This window comes from Oncorhynchus clarkii, chromosome 23 (assembly GCF_045791955.1).
Source record: "Oncorhynchus clarkii lewisi isolate Uvic-CL-2024 chromosome 23, UVic_Ocla_1.0, whole genome shotgun sequence".
Classification (NCBI taxonomy): Eukaryota; Metazoa; Chordata; class Actinopteri; order Salmoniformes; family Salmonidae; genus Oncorhynchus; species Oncorhynchus clarkii.
Window position 1 is genome coordinate 15,195,189 of NC_092169.1, and position 18,571 is coordinate 15,213,759.

Below are 18,571 nucleotides of genomic sequence, written 5' to 3' on the forward strand. Positions count from 1 at the left end.
ACAGGTCTGTGAGAGCCGGAATTCTTACTGGTTGAAAGGTGATCAAATACTTATGTCATGCAATAAAATGCTAATTAATTACTTAAAAATCATACAATGTGATTTTTGATTTAGATTCTGTCTCTCACAGTTGAAGTGTACCTATGATAAAAAATTACAGACCTCTACATGCTTTGTAAGTAGGAAAACCTGCAAAATCAACAGTGTATCAAATACTTGTTCTCCCCACTGTGTGTGTGTGTGTGTGTGTGTGTGTGTGTGTGTGTGTGTGTGTGTGTGTGTACGCACGCACAGCCAGGTCCTTAATTATTGGCACCCTTGATATATAGAGCAGCAAAAAATGATGTATAGAATAAATAATACAAATAAAGATCTATATTGCATGTTTAAAATAATTGTGACATTCTATTATTTTCTATTAATATAATTTCTCAGAGAAAGAGATTTTGTTTTACAAGCAATAACAATAGGTGTCAAATCTATTGGCCTCTCTTCAATATTCAGGCACACACCTCTTGTGAGGATAATGGCACAGACTTTTTGGAAAGTGTTTTGTGAGATTGGAGAACATGTCTGACCATAGAGCTGCCTGGAGTTTGATAAATGGCATTGGTACTCTGATTGGAATTGGTGCTATGGTCAGGCGACATGAAAATAGAGCTCTGTGGCCATGCACACCAGTGGTGGGTTTGGCGTTGAAAAACAGAAACATATGCAGAAAAGTACCTCATACCGAAGGTAAAATGTGGGGGTGGATCTTTAATGTTAAAGATTCAACTGGTCCAGGGGCCCTTGTTAAGGTCAATGGCATCATGAACTTTACCAAGTACCGGGACATTTTAGCCCCCAAAAAATGCTTGCTGCAAGTGGCTCTTCCAGCAAGACAATGATCCACGCACACATCAACATCCACAAAGAAATGGTTAATTGAGCACAAAAATCAACATCCGTCTCTGGACTTGAACCCCATTTGAAAACCTGTGGCTTGAATTGAAGAGTGCTGTCCATAAGAGCAGACAAATGATATTAAGGATCTGGAAAGATTCTGTATGAAGGAATGGTCTAAGATTTATCTGAACATGTTGTCCCATCTCATGGAACATTTTAGAAAAATGTTCAGTGTCATTGTCTTCACAAGGGGGGGGGGGGGGGGGGTGCACTAGTATTGACAACAGGGGTCCCAATAATTTTGCCCCTTATAATTTTTAGATTTGTTTCTCTCTCTTTCTCTGAGCAATTGTATTAGTAAGTATAAAACAATATCATTTTCACATTTTTTTGGAGCATACAATGTAGCTCAGTATTTGTTTGATTTATTTTATACATTTTTTTTGCTCATATTTATTAAGGGTTCCAAAATGTATGGACCTGTATGTGAGAGACATTGCACCACTGCTTAGGACCTCCCCATCCATGTTATATCCTTACATCCGTTGTATGCTTTTGTGTCAACTTCCCCTATGATAACAGACATGTTTGTGTAAACGTGTGCATTGTGTGGTTGATTTGACATGACCTTACATCCACCTGCTCTGTACCTCCCTGGTTAAAGAAACCGTACATTCCTTCCTAATACGTGTGGAGACACGGGCAGAGCCACTGTGCCAAACCAGGACAACGTGTGCGATCTGACACGGTCAAATGTTTTAATGGTGAAGGTGCCAAAACAAATGACTGCACCTCTAGCAACTCCAACATGATGTGGTATATGTGTGTATTGTCTTATTGCCCAGTTCTTTGTTGTTTTTCTATCCCAGCCATTTTGTTCTTGGCTCACTCTAATGGAGGTACTGAGAGAGGTAGTTACTGGTATGGTAGTTAAAAGGGACTAGGGAGCCCTGAAAGAACAGAAACAACCAAGGTGGTGAGTGTGTGTGAGAAACCGCGGGACCAGCATTTTTGCCGTGTTATGTCCCCCCCCCCCCCCAAAAAAAAATTATACGTTGATAAAATTACTCCCGGTCAATTGTCCGAGAGAAGAAAAAAAATCCCATTGCGAAATAATTAATTTTAGCCTGTAAATTGATTTGAAATACCAGTCGATGTATGTAGCACGAGAGATGCTCTACAGCCCATCAAACAACTGTTTGTTGCTGCTGGAGTGAAAAGTGCTTTAATAAGCCAAGTCATTGCGTAACAATTCTGAAGACAATTTAGAGTAAAAAAAATAAATAAAAAAACATCGCCATGATTAAAAAGCACTTGGCCTACAACATATATTTTTTCACAAATTGTTCATTGAAACGCGCTTCCCATTCGCCAAGTGCATAGGCAACTTGGCAGGCTTCAGCGCGTCACACGTGACATTTTGAAAACATATAACTAACTGATTGTTTGAAACCTGAACGTTTTACTACATCATTTAGGCTAACAATATAACTCAATCAGTGTTCGCAAAAAAAGACTGTTCAATGCAGTGTGTTGAGATACTTTTTGCTCAATTAAGTTGAGACATTTGATAGTTAAAAACAGATTGGAGTCTTTGTCTTCTATTTACAGCAATAGTCATTTTACTTTCCAAACTGTTTTTCCGTGATTTGTATTTTTTTATGTTGCTATATGCCTGGCTTGGGTCTCTGATTTTCACCGACAGTCGCAGCTCAACAACTATCTATTTGGTATTTGCTGCGCGCTCTGTCCAAATTGTGGGCCCTTCAGCCTGTATTCTATGCGATTTAAAACAATCTACACATTTTTTAAGAAGCTAATGATCCTCTGGCCAACTCATGCTTTCTGGTGTAGTAGCCTATTTTTAATTATTTTATTTCTGTATATACATGAGTAAGCTAATAATGCTCTATACTTCTGTCAATTAAATTTGCTTTAGGGAAAGTTTAACACCCTAGCCTTATGGACTCACCGAATTCCGATAAGAATGACGCTCTCTGTTGCATGCTCTGTTAAGGTGAATTACCATGAATGTGATTTCTGGCATTCTGAGCACTGTGGGTGGACACCTTAATCAGGTTGCAATATGAATCAAATACATGTATTAAATGTCCGGTGCCACATTTTCCTAACGAAAACCTGAGTGTGTGTATTTTTATGGGCCAGAAACCAGTGTTGTCCCTGAATCATTTTCTCAGGTCTTTTTAAAGGACCTCTTCCTGTGAGCACACACAGGAAATTGTTGCTGAGCGCTTGGCTGTGGAGTCTGACAACTCCTGAGGCTCTATGCGTTTTTGTGTACTGTATGTGCTTGCTTGGACACTTCTGTATGACGTTGTGTGTGTGTGCTTGGACACTTGTGTATTTGTGGAGTGGTTTCATAGGGGGGGGGGGGGTCATCACTATTTTCCCAGCCTGCACCTCTGTAAGAACAAGCCTCTGTAATTGTTTAGTTACATTACCTAAGTTCACTTAGTTACAACTCACCAGTGTATCCTGTAAGGGCCTCTTGAGTGACGGTTGCCTCTTGCACTCTCCTTGTTAGTTCTCCACTCAAATGTTGTTGATGTTGACTCTTAACCCTTCTCAACGGAGTTGACATTTCAGCTTTTTCAGTAGAGTGGGTGTAACATTATGTCAGTGAAAGGGATATGTCATGATTTTTCATCCATTCGCCATATATAGTGTGTATAGCATCACCTCCTATGCACTGCTGTGACCCCAGGGAAGGCTCATGACCACCACCTGATACACTATAGTCTCTCTGGCACTACACTTTTTGGCTTCCTTCTCTTTCTCGCTCGGTTTTTCTCTCTCCGTCTCTGTTTTTCTCTTTCTTTCTCTCTCTCGGGTTTCTCTCTCACTCCTTCCCTCTTTTCTTGTTTTGACCAACTGCAGAAAGATTTACTAGATGACAGGGAGATGGAAAACGGAGCAGAATTTGTTCCATTGTCAACTTTTTAAGCTAAACTGTTTTTGTAAGGGAAGCCATGAAAGCTTGACCTGTCAGCACTAGACGCCAATTCTTCACTATGGCTTCTCTGGGAGACCCCAGATATAACACACACAATACCTCAGCACAAAACCACTGGTCAGTTAGGACACATGGTTGAAGGTTATTATCCTAGACAACACTTTAGACGTGAAGGAGATGAGCTGGGCGATTTAGAGATGACGATATGGAGTGATTTAATGAGACCATAATTAGGGTAAAAGGAAGAGAAAGGTCGTGAAGCGGTGGGAGTGACACAATTGTGGAAGAGCGAGAGAGAGAGAGAGAGAGAGAGTGTGTGTGTGTGCACGCAGGGTTTAAATGTCAAACCTAATCACTGTAGAGAGATGGATGAACTTTACACGTCACATACCTGGCTGACTGATGCTGTTAGTTGCTCTTCTTCCTTGTTTCATTTAGCTTTTCAAAGTGTGGTTTAGCACATCTTTCTCACTTGGCCACGATCTCTCTTCCTCCCCCTTCCTCTATATTTCGCGAAGACAGTACCCATGTCTACTGACTATAACTGACCCACATTTCACACAGTGTGACTGGATGCCCTTACGGGAAGTGCTTCTAAGTGTGTGAGAGGGCGAGAGCACATGTTTGCATGTCTGTATCTTTGTGTGTACGGTGGGGTGTCTGTGTTCAGCCTCAGGGTTTAAAGGGGATTCTGCAGTATCTCTGAATTGGGAAATATCTGACCAATGAGAGATAATTGGTGTGTATGCATGTTTTTTTTTTGTTTGTTTGCTTTTGGCATCTGGCTGGGCAGGTGAGATTTTTGCACAGCTCTCCGAGATAGCTCTCCCTCTACTGGTCACCGTATGTCATTGCAGGGTACTATCATTTGGAATATTTCTAATGGGGAAAAAATCCAATCTTTTTACAATAAAGAGAACATTCCCTTTTATCACAACAATTTAATATGGGCTGTGGTTCCTTAATTTCGAAGGTGAAAATGCAAATAAATGAATAGCAACTTTTCCTTCTGTGTTTTAATTTCTTTTTCCACATTTAGTGTCCGCATGTTTGAATGTTTTTTGGATGGATCTGATGATGATTGGTGTGTTTGTAGCCTTTGCGGAGTTGCCAACAACCGGATGTTCTTGGTTTTAGGGATATAGCTATTTTCAACCTAGCTTCCTTTTCTGCTGAAAACCGCATGTGGGAACTCTGCTCAGGCGTTTCTCTTATGCCTGCTACGTTAGGTTAGTGTGTGTGTAACCTTATCACATTTTCCTCTGGGTGTTTTGCAGGTGTGTGTGGTGTGGCGGCATGACTCGTGGGCAATTCTGGGTAGAGTGCTAGCTTCCTGAGGATTGGCTGACAGCAGGAAAAGAGAACAGAGGAGAACAGGAGGAGAGCAGTGCCAGCATGGCTCTGCCTGACAAACACAAAGTGAAACGCCAACGACTAGACAGGATCTGTGAAGGTAAGAGACACTTTGCTTTTCCAACTACTTTCCCCGTTTCCTCCTCTGTCATACTGCTGAAACTGAATCGCCCAGTAATGAGAGAAAGATGTTGTTAGCCTGAGTCATATCTGTTCCACTGGAAGAAGTACATCACAAAATCATGGACATTAATATAAGTTGGGCCCCCCTTTACTGCTATAACAGCCTTCCCTTTTCTGGGAAGCTTTCCACTAGATGTTGGAACATTGCTGCGGGGACTTGCTTCAATTCAGCCACAAGCATTAGTGAGATCGGGCACTGATGTTGGACGATTAGGCCTGGCTCGCAGTCTGCGTTCCAATTCATCTCAAAGCTGTTCGATGGGGTTGAGGTCAGGTCTCTGTGCAGGCCAGTCAAATTCTTCCCACCGAATTCGACAAACCATTTCTGTAGGCGTTGTCATGATAAAACAGGAAAGGCCCTTCCCCAAACGTTTGCCACAAAGTTGGAGGCACAGAATGTCATTGTAGGCTGTAGTGTTAAGATTTCCGTTCACTGGAACTTAGGGGCTTAGCCCAAACCATGCAAAAACAGCCCCGGGCAGGACGCGCTATCCTGGCATCCGCTAAACCCAGATTCATCCATCGGACTGCCAGATGGTGAAGCGTGATTCATTACTCCGGAATGCGTTTCCACTGCTCCAGTGTCCGATGTCGGCGAGCTTTGCTCATTGGTGATCGGCTATGGAAACCCATTTCATGAAGCTCCCGATGAACAGTCCCTGTGCTGACGTTGCTTCCAGAGGCAGTTTGGAACTTGGAAGTGAGTGTTGCAACCGAGGGTAGATGATTTTTACGTGCTAAGTGAGCTCTGTGAGCTTGTGTGGCCTACTACTTCGCGACTGAGTCTTTGTTGATCCTAGACGTTTCACAATAACAGCACTTACAGTTGACCGGAGCAGCTCTAGCAGTGCAGAAATTTGACGAACTGACTTAGGTGACATCCTATGACGGTGCCATGTTGAAAGTCACTGAGCTCTTCAGTATGGGCCATTCTACTGCCAGTGTTTGTCTATGGAGATTGCATAGCTGTGTGCTCGATTGTATACACCTGTCAGCAACGGATGTGGCTGAAATAGCCGAATCCACTTACTTGAAGGGGTGTCCACATACATAATTCTGTATTTGCTGCAGTGTGAAGGGGATATAGGCCTAGTGGTTGAGAAGATCTCTCTCTGTATCTCTCTTCCCCCTACCCCCTGTCTCTCTCTGTATCTCTCTTCCCCCTACCCCCTGTCTCTCTCTGTATCTCTCTTCCCCCTACCCCCTCTCTCCATCTCTCTTCCCCTACCCCCTCTCTCACTCTGTATCTCTCTTCCCCCTACCCCCCCCCTCTCTGTATCTCTCTCCCCCCCTACCCCCTCTCTCTCTCTGTATTTCTCTTCCCCCTACCCCCTCTCTCTCTCTGTATTTCTCTTCCCCCTAACCCCTCTCTCTCTCTGTATTTCTCTTCCCCCTACCCCCTCTCTCTCTCTGTATCTCTCTTCCCCCTACCCCCTCTCTCTCTGTATCTCTATTCCCCCTACCCCCTCTCTCTCTCTCTCTCTCTCTGTATCTCTCTTCCCCCTACCCCCCTCTCTCTCTCTGTGTATCTCTCTTCCCCCTACCCCCTCTCTCTCTCTCTGTATCTCTCTCCTCCCCACCCCCCCCTCTCTCTGTATCTCTCTCCTCCCCACCCCCCCCTCTCTCTGTATCTCTCCTCCCTACCTCCCCCTCTCTCTCTATATCTCTCTTCCCCCTACCTCCCCCTCTCTCTCTGTATCTCTCTTCCCCCTACCCCCTCTCTCTCTCTCTCTCTGTCCTCCCTACTCCCCTCTCTCTCTCTATCTCTCTTCCCCCTACCCCCTCTCTCTCTCTCTCTCTCTCTCTCTGTATCTCTCTTCCCCCTACCTCCCCCCCCCCCTCTCTCTCTCTCTGTATCTCTTTTCCCTCTACCCCCTCTCTTTCTCTCTCTCTGTATCTCTCTTCCCCCTACCCCCTCTCTCTCTGTATCCCCCCACTCAATGTTATCTGTAGCCCATCCATCAGCAGAGGTTAGCAGTAAAGCCTGCTGTCAGCACTGTGTTAGAATGGACATGGCCACCCTGGATAGAGTCACAGTGTATGTATGATTGGACCTGGGCTGGCTCCTGTTCTACTTGTATCAGAGGGACAATATCAGTCACCCTGGCTGGATCAATCACTTGTACTGAGATCATGTCAGCAGATATCATCTTTGGCTGACCAAATGAGCTCGTCTTTGTGTGTGGGTGTGTGCGTGCATGTATATCAAATCCCATCAGAGACTTAAACCCTATAACTTCGTCAAAATGTAGAGACGGACTGAGTTAACCTACTTAATGGCGTAACCCTCTGTCATCGTCATGCGTCACTGTGATGATTCATCACATCCCTCACTCTACCTTCTAGCTGCCTCCCTCCACGTTAACCCCAACACTACAAGTCGATGAGCGAGATGGTTAGTCACAACAGGGCCTGACTGTCACGAGGAATGACTCAATCCAGCCAGAGTTATCCAGGCCAATGTCACAACTTCACGGGAAAGCCAGAGGGAGTATCTGTTCCTAGGATAGTATGTGTGGGTGTGCGGGATTGTAAGGAAGTTTTGATCCTTTTCCACCTCATGTGATAGGGACTTGTAGTACCTCCATAAGGTTTATTCAGGCTGGTGATTGGGTTACTGGCTGAGTTTTTGGAGGAACATCCACACACACACTCTCTCACTGACAGGAACCATTATTCATGGATATGTATACTGAAACAGCTATATTATACATACACACCACCTCCACCCCTTTACTGTACTGTAGCCTTCCAGAGCCTCAGCCTGCCATGCCCTGCCCTGTCTATAACTGCCTTTATTGTGTGTGCTTCCGTGCGTGTGTGTGAGAGAGAGAGACCCGTGGGACCAACGGACCTGCCAGCCCTCCAAACCACAGCTTTGATGGTTGTCTTACAGGGCCTGAGAGAGTGGGTAAGGAGCCTCAGGCCTGGCCGAGAGAAGGAGGGAGGGAAGGAAGGGGGAGAGAGGGGGTATAGGAGGTTGGAAGTGGGTTAGTGAGAGACTCTTAAAATCTAGTTTGATGTTTCCAGATTGCTGCTGAGTAGGGAATTTGTAATAAAGGGATTATGTGCGTCAGTGTGTGTGAGAGCAAGAGAAAGAGAGGGGGAGCGGCTCTCAGCGCTAGACTCTGACAGTCATTTTTTGTTTCATGAGAGCCACTGGTGGTGTGTGAGCAAAGCACCACCCCAATGCGTAATATTTGACCACGAACCGTGCAGCAGAAGCCCCTTCTCCGCTACTCTTTAATCCGCGTGAGGCTACAATACATCGCATTTCCCAGGGAGGCTGTGAAGCCAGCCGAATGCTATTGAATGATTGTGTTTGAGTCTGTTATTAAAGAATGTCAAACAGTGTTCTGTATGTTAACTATTGCTAACTATTGCACGATTGTGTTCATGAGTCTTATTAAATGGGTACTTTGACTGCTTTTCATTAAATCATGTATGACTACAAATATGGTCATGGCCTAAAATAAAAGTTGTTCATCTGGGTATATAAAGTGTGGTGCCTTGAAAGCACATCAGCTACAGCATGTTTGTTTGTCTGAAACGGTACACTATGCCTTTTTAAATTCCCCCATGAAACCTTCTCTGGAGAGTTTCGAACCGCCACTGAATGGGCATTTAACTTGTCTGTAAAGGAATGCTGCTTCTCAAGTGGGGCTGAAGTCCATCACTAGGCAACCAGAACTGTCAATCAAATTATCTCAAGCTGCCTGTGTGCAGACCACTCACTCCTAAGTACTTTGAAGTTTAAATACAATGACGTACCAATACATTTAGTAGAAAGAAAACACATACCTTGCCATTAAAAAAAAAAACAGGAAAATGGCTGAAAATTGGTCTGTTTCATCCTGGGTCTGCAGGCTTCTCTCCTTCAGGCCATTCATCACCTTTTTGGATCCAAATCCGAGCATTGTCCGGGTTATGGCTGCGTTCTCCAGATAACTTGGAGATAACCCCATCAGAGAGGGTTATGCGACCTCTGCATTCGAAGCATCATATTCGGTGCACTTCCAGGAGGACTTATTTGTGTCCCGTCGTTCCCGTTTGTAGGTGTAGCCTTCATGTGCCAGCATATTTTTTTACACACAGAAAGGACACATTTGGGTTCCATTGATTGTTCTGCTCCTCTGAGAATAATGAATGTGGAAGGTAGCAGTGAAATATCATTTTAAGCAGAATATTTGGATGATTAGCATATGAATGACTTGCAATTTGATTGCTGGACTATTGAAGCCATCCATCCAGTCTTTTTAATTGAAATGTCGGCCTTTTACCAGATCAATTTTTCCCCCAATAAATTATTTATTTTCATAACTGATAACAATTCGGTATGCTATAACCTATAAATAATATTCTGCCCATATGAACACATTCATTTTAGGACATATAAAGAAAAGCAATGCATGATTTAATGAAAATTGTTTCACATTCTTTAAGACTCAAACAGTCTATATAGCTGGCTTCACAGTTTCCCTGACAAATAGGCCTACAAGAACTTGATGTATCTCGATGACGTTGAGTATGCAAGGGGGTCTTTTAAAAAAAGTGTTTTATTTTTACCCCTTTTTCTCCCCAATTGTTAGTTAGTCTTGTCTCATCGCAGCAACTCCCATACAAACTCTGGAGAGGCTAGGGTTGAGAGCCGTGCGTCCTTCGAAACCCAACCAAGCTGCACTGCTTCTTGACACAATTCCCACTTAACCCGGAAGCCAGCCGCACCAATGTGTCGGAGGAAACACTGTACACCCGGCGACCGTGTCAGCGTTCACTGCTCCCAGCCCTCCACTGGAATCGCTAGTGCGCGATGGGACAAGGACATCCAAGCTGGACAAACCTTCCCTAACACGGACGATGCTGGGCCAATTGTGCGCCGCCCCATGCGTCTCCCGGTCGTGGCCAGTTGCGTCAGAGCCTGGACTCGAACCCAGAATCTCTAAGACTGTGTGATCACGCTCTCTGCAGCCGATGTGAGTCAGAGCTTTTGAAGAGGTCAACATTCACAAGGTCGCAGTGCCAGACTGATTACCAGGACGTGTACTGCGGGCATGTGCTGACCAACTGGCAAGTGTCTTCTATGACATTTTCAACCTCTCCCTGTCCGAGTCTGTAATGTAATGTTTTAAGCTGACCACCATAGTCCCTGTGCCCAAGAACACGAAGGTAACCTGCCTAAATAACTACCGACCCGTAGCGCTCATGTCTGTAGCCATGAAGTGCTTTGAAAGGCTGGTCATGTCTCACATCAACACCATTATCCCAGAAACCCTAGACCCACTTCAAATTGCATACAGCCCCAACAGATCCACAGATGATGCAATCTCTATTGCACTCCACACTGCCTTTTCCACCAGGACGAAAGGAGCACCTATGTGAGAATGCTATTCATTCACTACAGCTCAGCGTTCAACACCATAGTGCCCTCAAAGCTCATCAATAAGCTACGGACCCTGGGACTAAACACCTCCCTCTACAACTGGATCCTGGACTTTCTGACGAGCCGCCCCATGTGGTAAGGGTAGGTAACAACACATTCACCACGCTGAGTCCTCAAAAAAAGGGGCCCCTCAGGGGTGCATGGTCAGTCCCCTCCTGTACTCCCTGTTCACTCATGACTGCACGGCCAGGCACGACTCCAACACCATCATTAAGTTCGCCGATGACAACAGTGGTAGGCCTGATCATAGACAGCGTCGAGACAGCCTATAGGGAGGAGTTCAGAGACCTGGCCATGTCATGCCAGGACAACAACCTCTCCCTCAATGTGATCAAGACAAACAAGATGGTTGTGGACTAAAGGAAAAAGAGGAACGAGCACGCCCCCATTCTCATCGACGGGGCTGCAGTGGAGCAGGTTGAGAGCTTCAAGTTCCTTGGTGTCCACATCACCAACAAACTGTCATGGTCCAAACACCATGACAGTCGTGTAGAGGGCACGACAAAACGTATTCCCCCTCAGGAGACTGAAAAGATTTGGCATGGGTCCTCAGATCCTCAAAAGGTTCTATAGCTGTGCTATCGAGAGCACTCACTGCCTGGTATGGCAACTGCTCAGCTTCCATCTGCAAGGCACTACAGAGGGTAGTGCAAACGGTCCAGTAAATCACTGGGGCCAAGCTTCCTGCCATCCAGGACCTCTGACACCGCCTGGTATAGAGGGAGGCCTTAAAACTTGTCGAAGACTCTAGCCACCCTAGTAATAGACTGTTCTCTCTGCTAACTCACGGCAAGCGGTACCGGAGCGCCACGTGTAGGTCCAAGAGGCTTCTAAACAGCTTCTACCCCCAAGCCATAAGACTCCTGAACACCTAACTACATGTACATGTTACCTCAACTAACCGGTGCCCCCGCACATTGACTCTGTACCGGGACCCCCCTCTATATAGTCTCGCTATTGTTATTTTACTGCTGCTCTTTAATTACTTGTTACTTTTATTTGATTTGTTCTGGGCATTCATCACAAGTTATACATAGCTCTCTAAGGTCTGCATTGACTGACACAACAAGAGAAACTGCTGATGCACTGCCCATTTTCAACATTGCACCTTGTGCATTTTCCTATTTCAACTTTCAGGAGTACGTTGAAAGCCAGACTGAGTTCCTTTAAAAAAAATGTAATTGTTCTAACCCCCATAATGCATCTCTCTCCTCCAGTCAGATATGAGAGCCACATGTGTATCCCTGGCCTATCCAAGCCACTAACCCTCCACCCTGGGAAATGCTTTTCCAGCATGTCTTTTACAGAAGCATATGGGTTTCAACTCACTTTATTGGTTGATATAATGAACATTTTTAACTGTGCTATTGGTGTTTTGCTTCATGGCCATTGGATGATTTGGCAACAGCAGGGTTTCCTCCGTTTACAAACAGTTAGGTCATTCTATCAGATACAGAGCCTTTAGAAATTATTCATACCCCTTGACGTATTCCACATTTTGTTGTTACAGCCTGAATTCAAATTGGATTACATGGATTTTTTTTCTCACCCATCTACACGCACTGCCCCATAATGACAAATTTGAAAACACGTTTTTAGAAATGTTTATACATTTATTGAACATGAAATACAGAATATCTAATTTACATAAGTATTCACACGAGTCAATATTTTTTAGAAGCAACTTTGGCAGCGATTACAGCTGTGAGTCTTTCTGGGTAAGTCTCTAAGAGCTTTCCACCCCTGGATTGTGCAACATCTGCCCTTACATTTTTCAAGCTCTGTCAAATTGGTTGTTGATCATTGCTAGACAACCATTTTCGGGTCTTGCCATAGATTTACAAGTAGATTTAAGTGAAAACTCTAACTCCGCCCCTCAGGAACATTCAATGACATCTTGGAAAGCAACTCCAGTGTATATTTGGCCTTTTTGTTTTAAGTTATTGTCCTTCTGAAAAGTACATTCAACTCCCAGTGTCTGGTGGAAAGCAGGCTTAACCAGGTTTCCCTCTATGATTTTGCCTGTGCTTAGCTTCATTCTGTTTGTTTGTTTTTTTTAATCCTGAAAATCTCCCCAGTTCTTAACAATTACAAGCATACCCATAAAATGATGCAGCCACCACTTTGCTTAAAAATATGGCGAGTGGTACTCCGTAATGTGTTGTATTGGATTTTCCCCAAACAACACATTTTTGTCAGTATTACTTTAGTGCCTTGTTGCAAACAGGATGCATGTTTTGGAATATTTGTATTCTGTACAGGCTTCCTTCCTTCTTTTCACTCTGTAAATTAGGCTAGTATTGTGGAGTAACTACAATGTTGTTGATCCATCCTCAGTTTTCTCCTGTCACAGCCATTCAATTCTGTAACTGTTTTAAAGTCACCATTGGCCTCATGGTGACATCCCTGAATGGTTTCCTTCCTTTCCGGCTACTTCGTTAGGAAGGATGCCTGTATCTTTGTAGTGGCTGGTTGTCTACCAATAGATGCCCTTCTTCGCAAGGTATTGGAAAACCTCCCTGGTCTTTGTGGTTGAATCTGTGTTTGAAATTCCCTGCTCGGCTGAAGGACCTTTACAATTATCTTTATGTGTGGGGTACAGAGATGAGGTAGTCATGTTAAACACTATTATTGTGCAACTCTATAATGGGCCCTGTTCTGCAGCCCTGAATCTAACTGTGTGGTAAATTATGCTTATTCATGTACTTCACACATTGTCAATCAGATTTTTAACATGCAATGTAAAACTATGAAGTAGGCCATGGGTCATACAGTACATGGTCTTTAAGGACATGATGTAGATTAGTGATGTAATGCAGTTCTGGTCTATCATGATGTGTAAATAATTCCACACACCATTGCTTGCAAAGTACTTGAATGAGTAGTTGTGGGGGTGGCGGGGGGAACAATTCTGAAGCAAGAAATGTTCTGTGTGCACATTTTATTTCCTTCATTAGATCAAGCTTGACAAGGTAAACAAACCAACTGCTTGAATCTATTACCAGGACTGAAGCACAAAATAGAAATCAAAGTCAATATTGATGAATGAAAACAAGATTGGTCTTTGTAAGTATGTCACAGCCGTGGACCATAATGACAGTGTGATTGGGTGTTCCATTGGTCGCATTTGGAAAGCCGGGCAAACAAACCGCATTTCTGTTCGAAGAGTAACCGTGCCGATATAATCTCTGTTTATTAGCTGACTATTGATTACAGCGTTAAAGGTCCTGAAGAGCAATTCCTTACCACTGAAGAAAACTATAAGTGTTTTAGTTTTCAGTCTGATTCGAGTCCAAAGAGTATGTAGACTGAAAGGTGGTTTCATTTAATTTCCCAGGTGGCAACTCAAGGACACATATTTAAAGACATTAGCCAGGAATCAAAACAAAGAAGTGAAGGGGCCGCACATTTGACTAGAAATGAAAGTTACAGAATTGTCCTTTAACCCCTTACACTCGTGGGAATTGGTCTATATCTATGGCACCCACTTGGGTGATGCCTCAGCAGCTCTGGGCGCCAGAAATCTCACCATACACTGTTGTAGCCAGTTGTCCTAATTACGAGCCCTCTGCCTCAGCACCTCATTCCTTTACTGCATCTTCCATTAATCTCAAGCTTCAGGTGACTCTTCAATTGATGTTTTCAAAAGATCAGGAACCTGCAGCCAGGTGAAACAAAAAGGCTGGTACAGGCCTCCCGAGAGGCACAGTGGTCTAAGGCACTGCATCGCAGTTCTAGCTGTGCCACTAGAGATCCTGGTTTGAGTCCAGGCTCTGCTGCAGTCAGCAGCAACCGGGAGACCCATGGGTCCGGCGCACATTTGGCCCAGCGATGTCCGGGTTAGGGAAGGGTTTGCCCTTCGCCTCTCCCGAGTCCGTGCGGGAGTTGCAGCGATGAGACAAGGCTGTAAACGCCTCAATTGGATACCATGGAATTGGGGAGAAAAAGGGGTAAAACAAATAAACATTCGATCAAAAACAATTAGCCAGCTAGCTAGCTAGACAAGCCAAAAAGTGTTGACCTTCCAGTTCATCTGCAAATCTGTGGGTCAAAACCACCAGACATATGCAGAAAAACTCAATGTCATCAAAAACAAAACAGCTGATAAAAAAACGATTAAAAATATTTGAATATGTAGCTACATATTTATAGGAGTGTCTCTGCTTAGGCTGCTGCTAGGGTGCCATGGCAACTGCAGAATATGGGAAAGTGATTAGACTAAGGGCACGTTTGTAAATTCACCCTGGCTATCTACTCCGATTTCAGACCATTCACGTCTGAGTGTGCCAGACTGCAGAATAACTGATGAATTTTACGAACACTCAACACGCGTTGAATATGGCCGGTGTCAGTAAACATCGGCAAAAAAGCTTTAATTAAATTGTTGCCAGCAGCACAGTTAATCTAGATAATGCTCTGGATAACATTTTAAACAGACAGTAAAATGGTCAGTGAGGTGTTCTATCATTTATGTCTGGAAGTAGCTAGCAAGCTAGATAACTTTAGCCAGTTAGCTTGGGTGCTTGACTGTCATTGTAAGGTCAGAATACTTCAATCAACCCTACTCCTCGGCCAGAGGGTCCAGTGTGCACACAAAACGCGAAACACTGAATTTACAACACCCAGAGCGCACTCTGAGCTCTCTGAATTTACGAATGCACCCTAAAGGTGAGGACACAGCAGTTCACCTGACACGACTGAATCCAAACATTACACAGTTGATTTCATGTGCATTTCACATTATCTATACTTTCTGCCACATTTGTTGATATTGAAATGTGAAAATACTGTGGACACATTAGGTAACATGATAAGAGTATGTATGGGAAAATCTGGGCTAGGTGCAAAATCAGAGAAAAAAATCACGAGGGATTGAGTGAGGTCTAACTGGTGTTTCCAAGTGGACACAAGCCTCCCCAAAATGTGAACAATTCCTAGGTAATTTCAATACACTTTTATGACTCAGCCTTCAACTATAAGGTGCTTTTTTTTAATCTCTCCTAGCTGTGCCGTTGAGGAACTCTAGAGAAGCACGCTTGTAGTTGTTTTTTTGGAACACAGCCCCACATCCCCGCTTTTACACAATTATTGTTGTTTATACAATCCGAAAACGGTCCGTTATAAATCGCAATCTGGGTCAGGTAGGCATCATTTGAAAGGCTGTTCCATTGCCAACATGACTAGCTATACTGAACACAAATATAAATGCTACATGTAAAGTGCTGCTCCCATGTTTCATGAGCTGAAATAACAGATCCCAGAAATGTTAAATATGCACAAATCTTATTTCTCTAAAATGTGTTTACATCCCTGTTAGTGAGTATTTCTCCTTTGCTAAGATAATCCATCCAATTGACAGGTGTGGCATATCAAGAATCTGATTAAACAGTATGATCATTACACAGGTGTACCTTGTGCTGGGGACAATAAAATACCACTTTTAAAATGTGCAGTTTTGTCACAACACAATGCCTCAAGTTTTGAGGGAGTGTTCAATTTGCATGCTGACAGCAGGAATGTCCACCAGAGCTGTTGCCAGATAATTTAATGTTAATTTGTCTACCATAAGCCACCTCCAACGTCGTTATAGAGATTTTGGCAGTACGTCCAACTGGCCTCACAACCGCAGACCACGTGTAACCACGCCAGCCCAGGACTTGCAAACCGGCTTCTTCACCTGCTGGATCGTCTGAGACTAGCCACCTAGACAGCTGAAGAAACTGAGGAGGATTTCTGTCTGTAATAAAGCCCTTTTGTGGGGGAAAAAATGATTTTGCCTGGCTCCCCAGTGGGTGAGCCTATGCCCTACCAGGCCCACCCATGGCTGCACCCCTGCCCAGTCATGTGAAATCCATAGACTAGGGTCTAATTAATTTATATTGACTTATTTTACCTGCATCTCAGTACAATTGTTGAAATTGTTGCATGTTGTGTTTATATTTTTGTTCAGTATAAATGATAAAATATGTTCTTACAGAGTTAGGCTTTCACAAGGCAATTCAGAGAAGCAGATACAAATTTTGGTGCGCATAGAATTAAGTCATGAGTGCATTCAGATGCATGGTCCGTGGCCAATTTTCTACACAATACAACAAACAGGCTCATTCTGTTCAGGACAACCCAGGGTATAACCCCATATCATCTTGTACATCAAGCATAATGTTCATAAATGTTGACACTGTATATTACAAGTTTTAAGATATGGAAATGTGAAGTGCACATTTGGACACACGGGTGTTTTGGTTTATCTCATCTTTCAAAATACATTGAATCCTCGTTATTGACAGCATTTCCCTCTCAGACAACAAACAATTTGCTAAAGTTGCCTAATTGGTGGGCGGGATGGGGGCAACTTCTGAATATGAGCACTGAGTGCAACAAGAACGGCTGTCACTCAAAACCCATACAGAGCTGTGTAGCGGAGACCTTTAGCTCTGATGTCATGTATAGCATGTTACTGTACAGCCACAGCGTTCCAATTTAGGCGCTTATCAATGTCCAAATCTGCCATTTTGAACCTGTATACAGGTATGAGTGTAACGTGTTTAATGAGGAGATGGTTAGAAACATCTGCTGTCAGACATCAGTTGTCATCTGCGTATGACTGCATCATCTTATTCTTGGCCCAGCTGCAGCGGCTTGTTGCCCGACATTGCCCTCCACCCCACCTCACCAACACTGGAGCACCCCCTCCCTCGCCCCCTAGTCTCGTCTGTCTTCCCCATCTGTGTACCCAGCATGCTCTGGCTTTGCTACTTCTACGGCTGCTGGGTAACACTCCAGAACACAGTGCCACAATATTTAGTCAGACCTAAGTGATGTTGTAGGGTGAAGGTGAGGGTGATAGAACAAACCTAGATGGTGAGTGTGGTTATTTTCACATGCATGTACATGAAAATAATCACCACAAATGTTTGTTGTAAAATGTTTCAAAACCTCTAACAATGTTAGTGGGTCACTTAACATTTACTTCCAATTTGCAGTAACTTCCTGGGTAATGCATGGCATCACATTTACACCAGACGGTAAACCATTAGTTGGCTATTGCAGTGGAGAGGTGAGGGGTTTTTGTACCATCAGCCATGATAACATTTTAGAGAGATAGAGAACAGGAGAGGTATCCTGACGTATACTTCCCCGGTAGGGGAGCCTTTACCCAGACTGTGAGCACAGCCTAAACCCCTGATACTTCCAACCCCCTGCTCCTGGCATCCAGTCAGGCTATGAACTCACCCCAACCAACCCCCCCCACCCCTCCCCGGGTTGTGTTCCAGGCTTCCAGCCAAACCCCACAGCCCCTTTATGGGCTTATGGAGATGGTCATAGAGGACTGTATGTTGGGGGAGAAGGAGAATAACTCATCTGGGGTCCATAATCTCACAAATCCCAGGGTAGGAGGAGTGCGTGCGTGCTGGTGTGCCCATTCTACAGTATTTGTGGGAGCTAGTTTGTATGTGTGGTTGCCTTCAAGATGTGGAAATTAGTTCTCGGAAAGACACATCTACTGCAAAGAGAAAACAATAGGCTGTTTTAACAGAGCTGTGTCTGGGCTGGATTTGGCCTGGAAGGAAGAGGGGCTAATGGGAGATTGAACACGGATAGATGAGCAGTGTGGGATGCAGGCTGTGACAGCTGTAACAGGGTTGACACCTAGGAAATCATAACCATCGGCTTTAGTTTCTGTTTTATTTCCGTTTCTGCATCGTAAATTGCCCTCCTGAGCAGTGTATGAA

The 18,571-nt window shown here is 44.1% G+C and overlaps 1 protein-coding gene across 1 annotated transcript in view; it reads left to right on the forward strand.

The window, feature by feature from the left end:
- The window catches only part of LOC139381092 (C-terminal-binding protein 2-like), a 125,331-nt gene that overhangs the window by 53,545 nt on the left and 53,215 nt on the right, over window positions 1-18,571 (forward strand). The window contains exon 2 of the mRNA XM_071124352.1: window positions 5,140-5,315. Within this exon, the coding sequence (XP_070980453.1) occupies window positions 5,258-5,315 (58 nt within the window). The 5' untranslated portion in view covers window positions 5,140-5,257. The remainder of the gene's footprint in view (window positions 1-5,139; window positions 5,316-18,571) is intronic.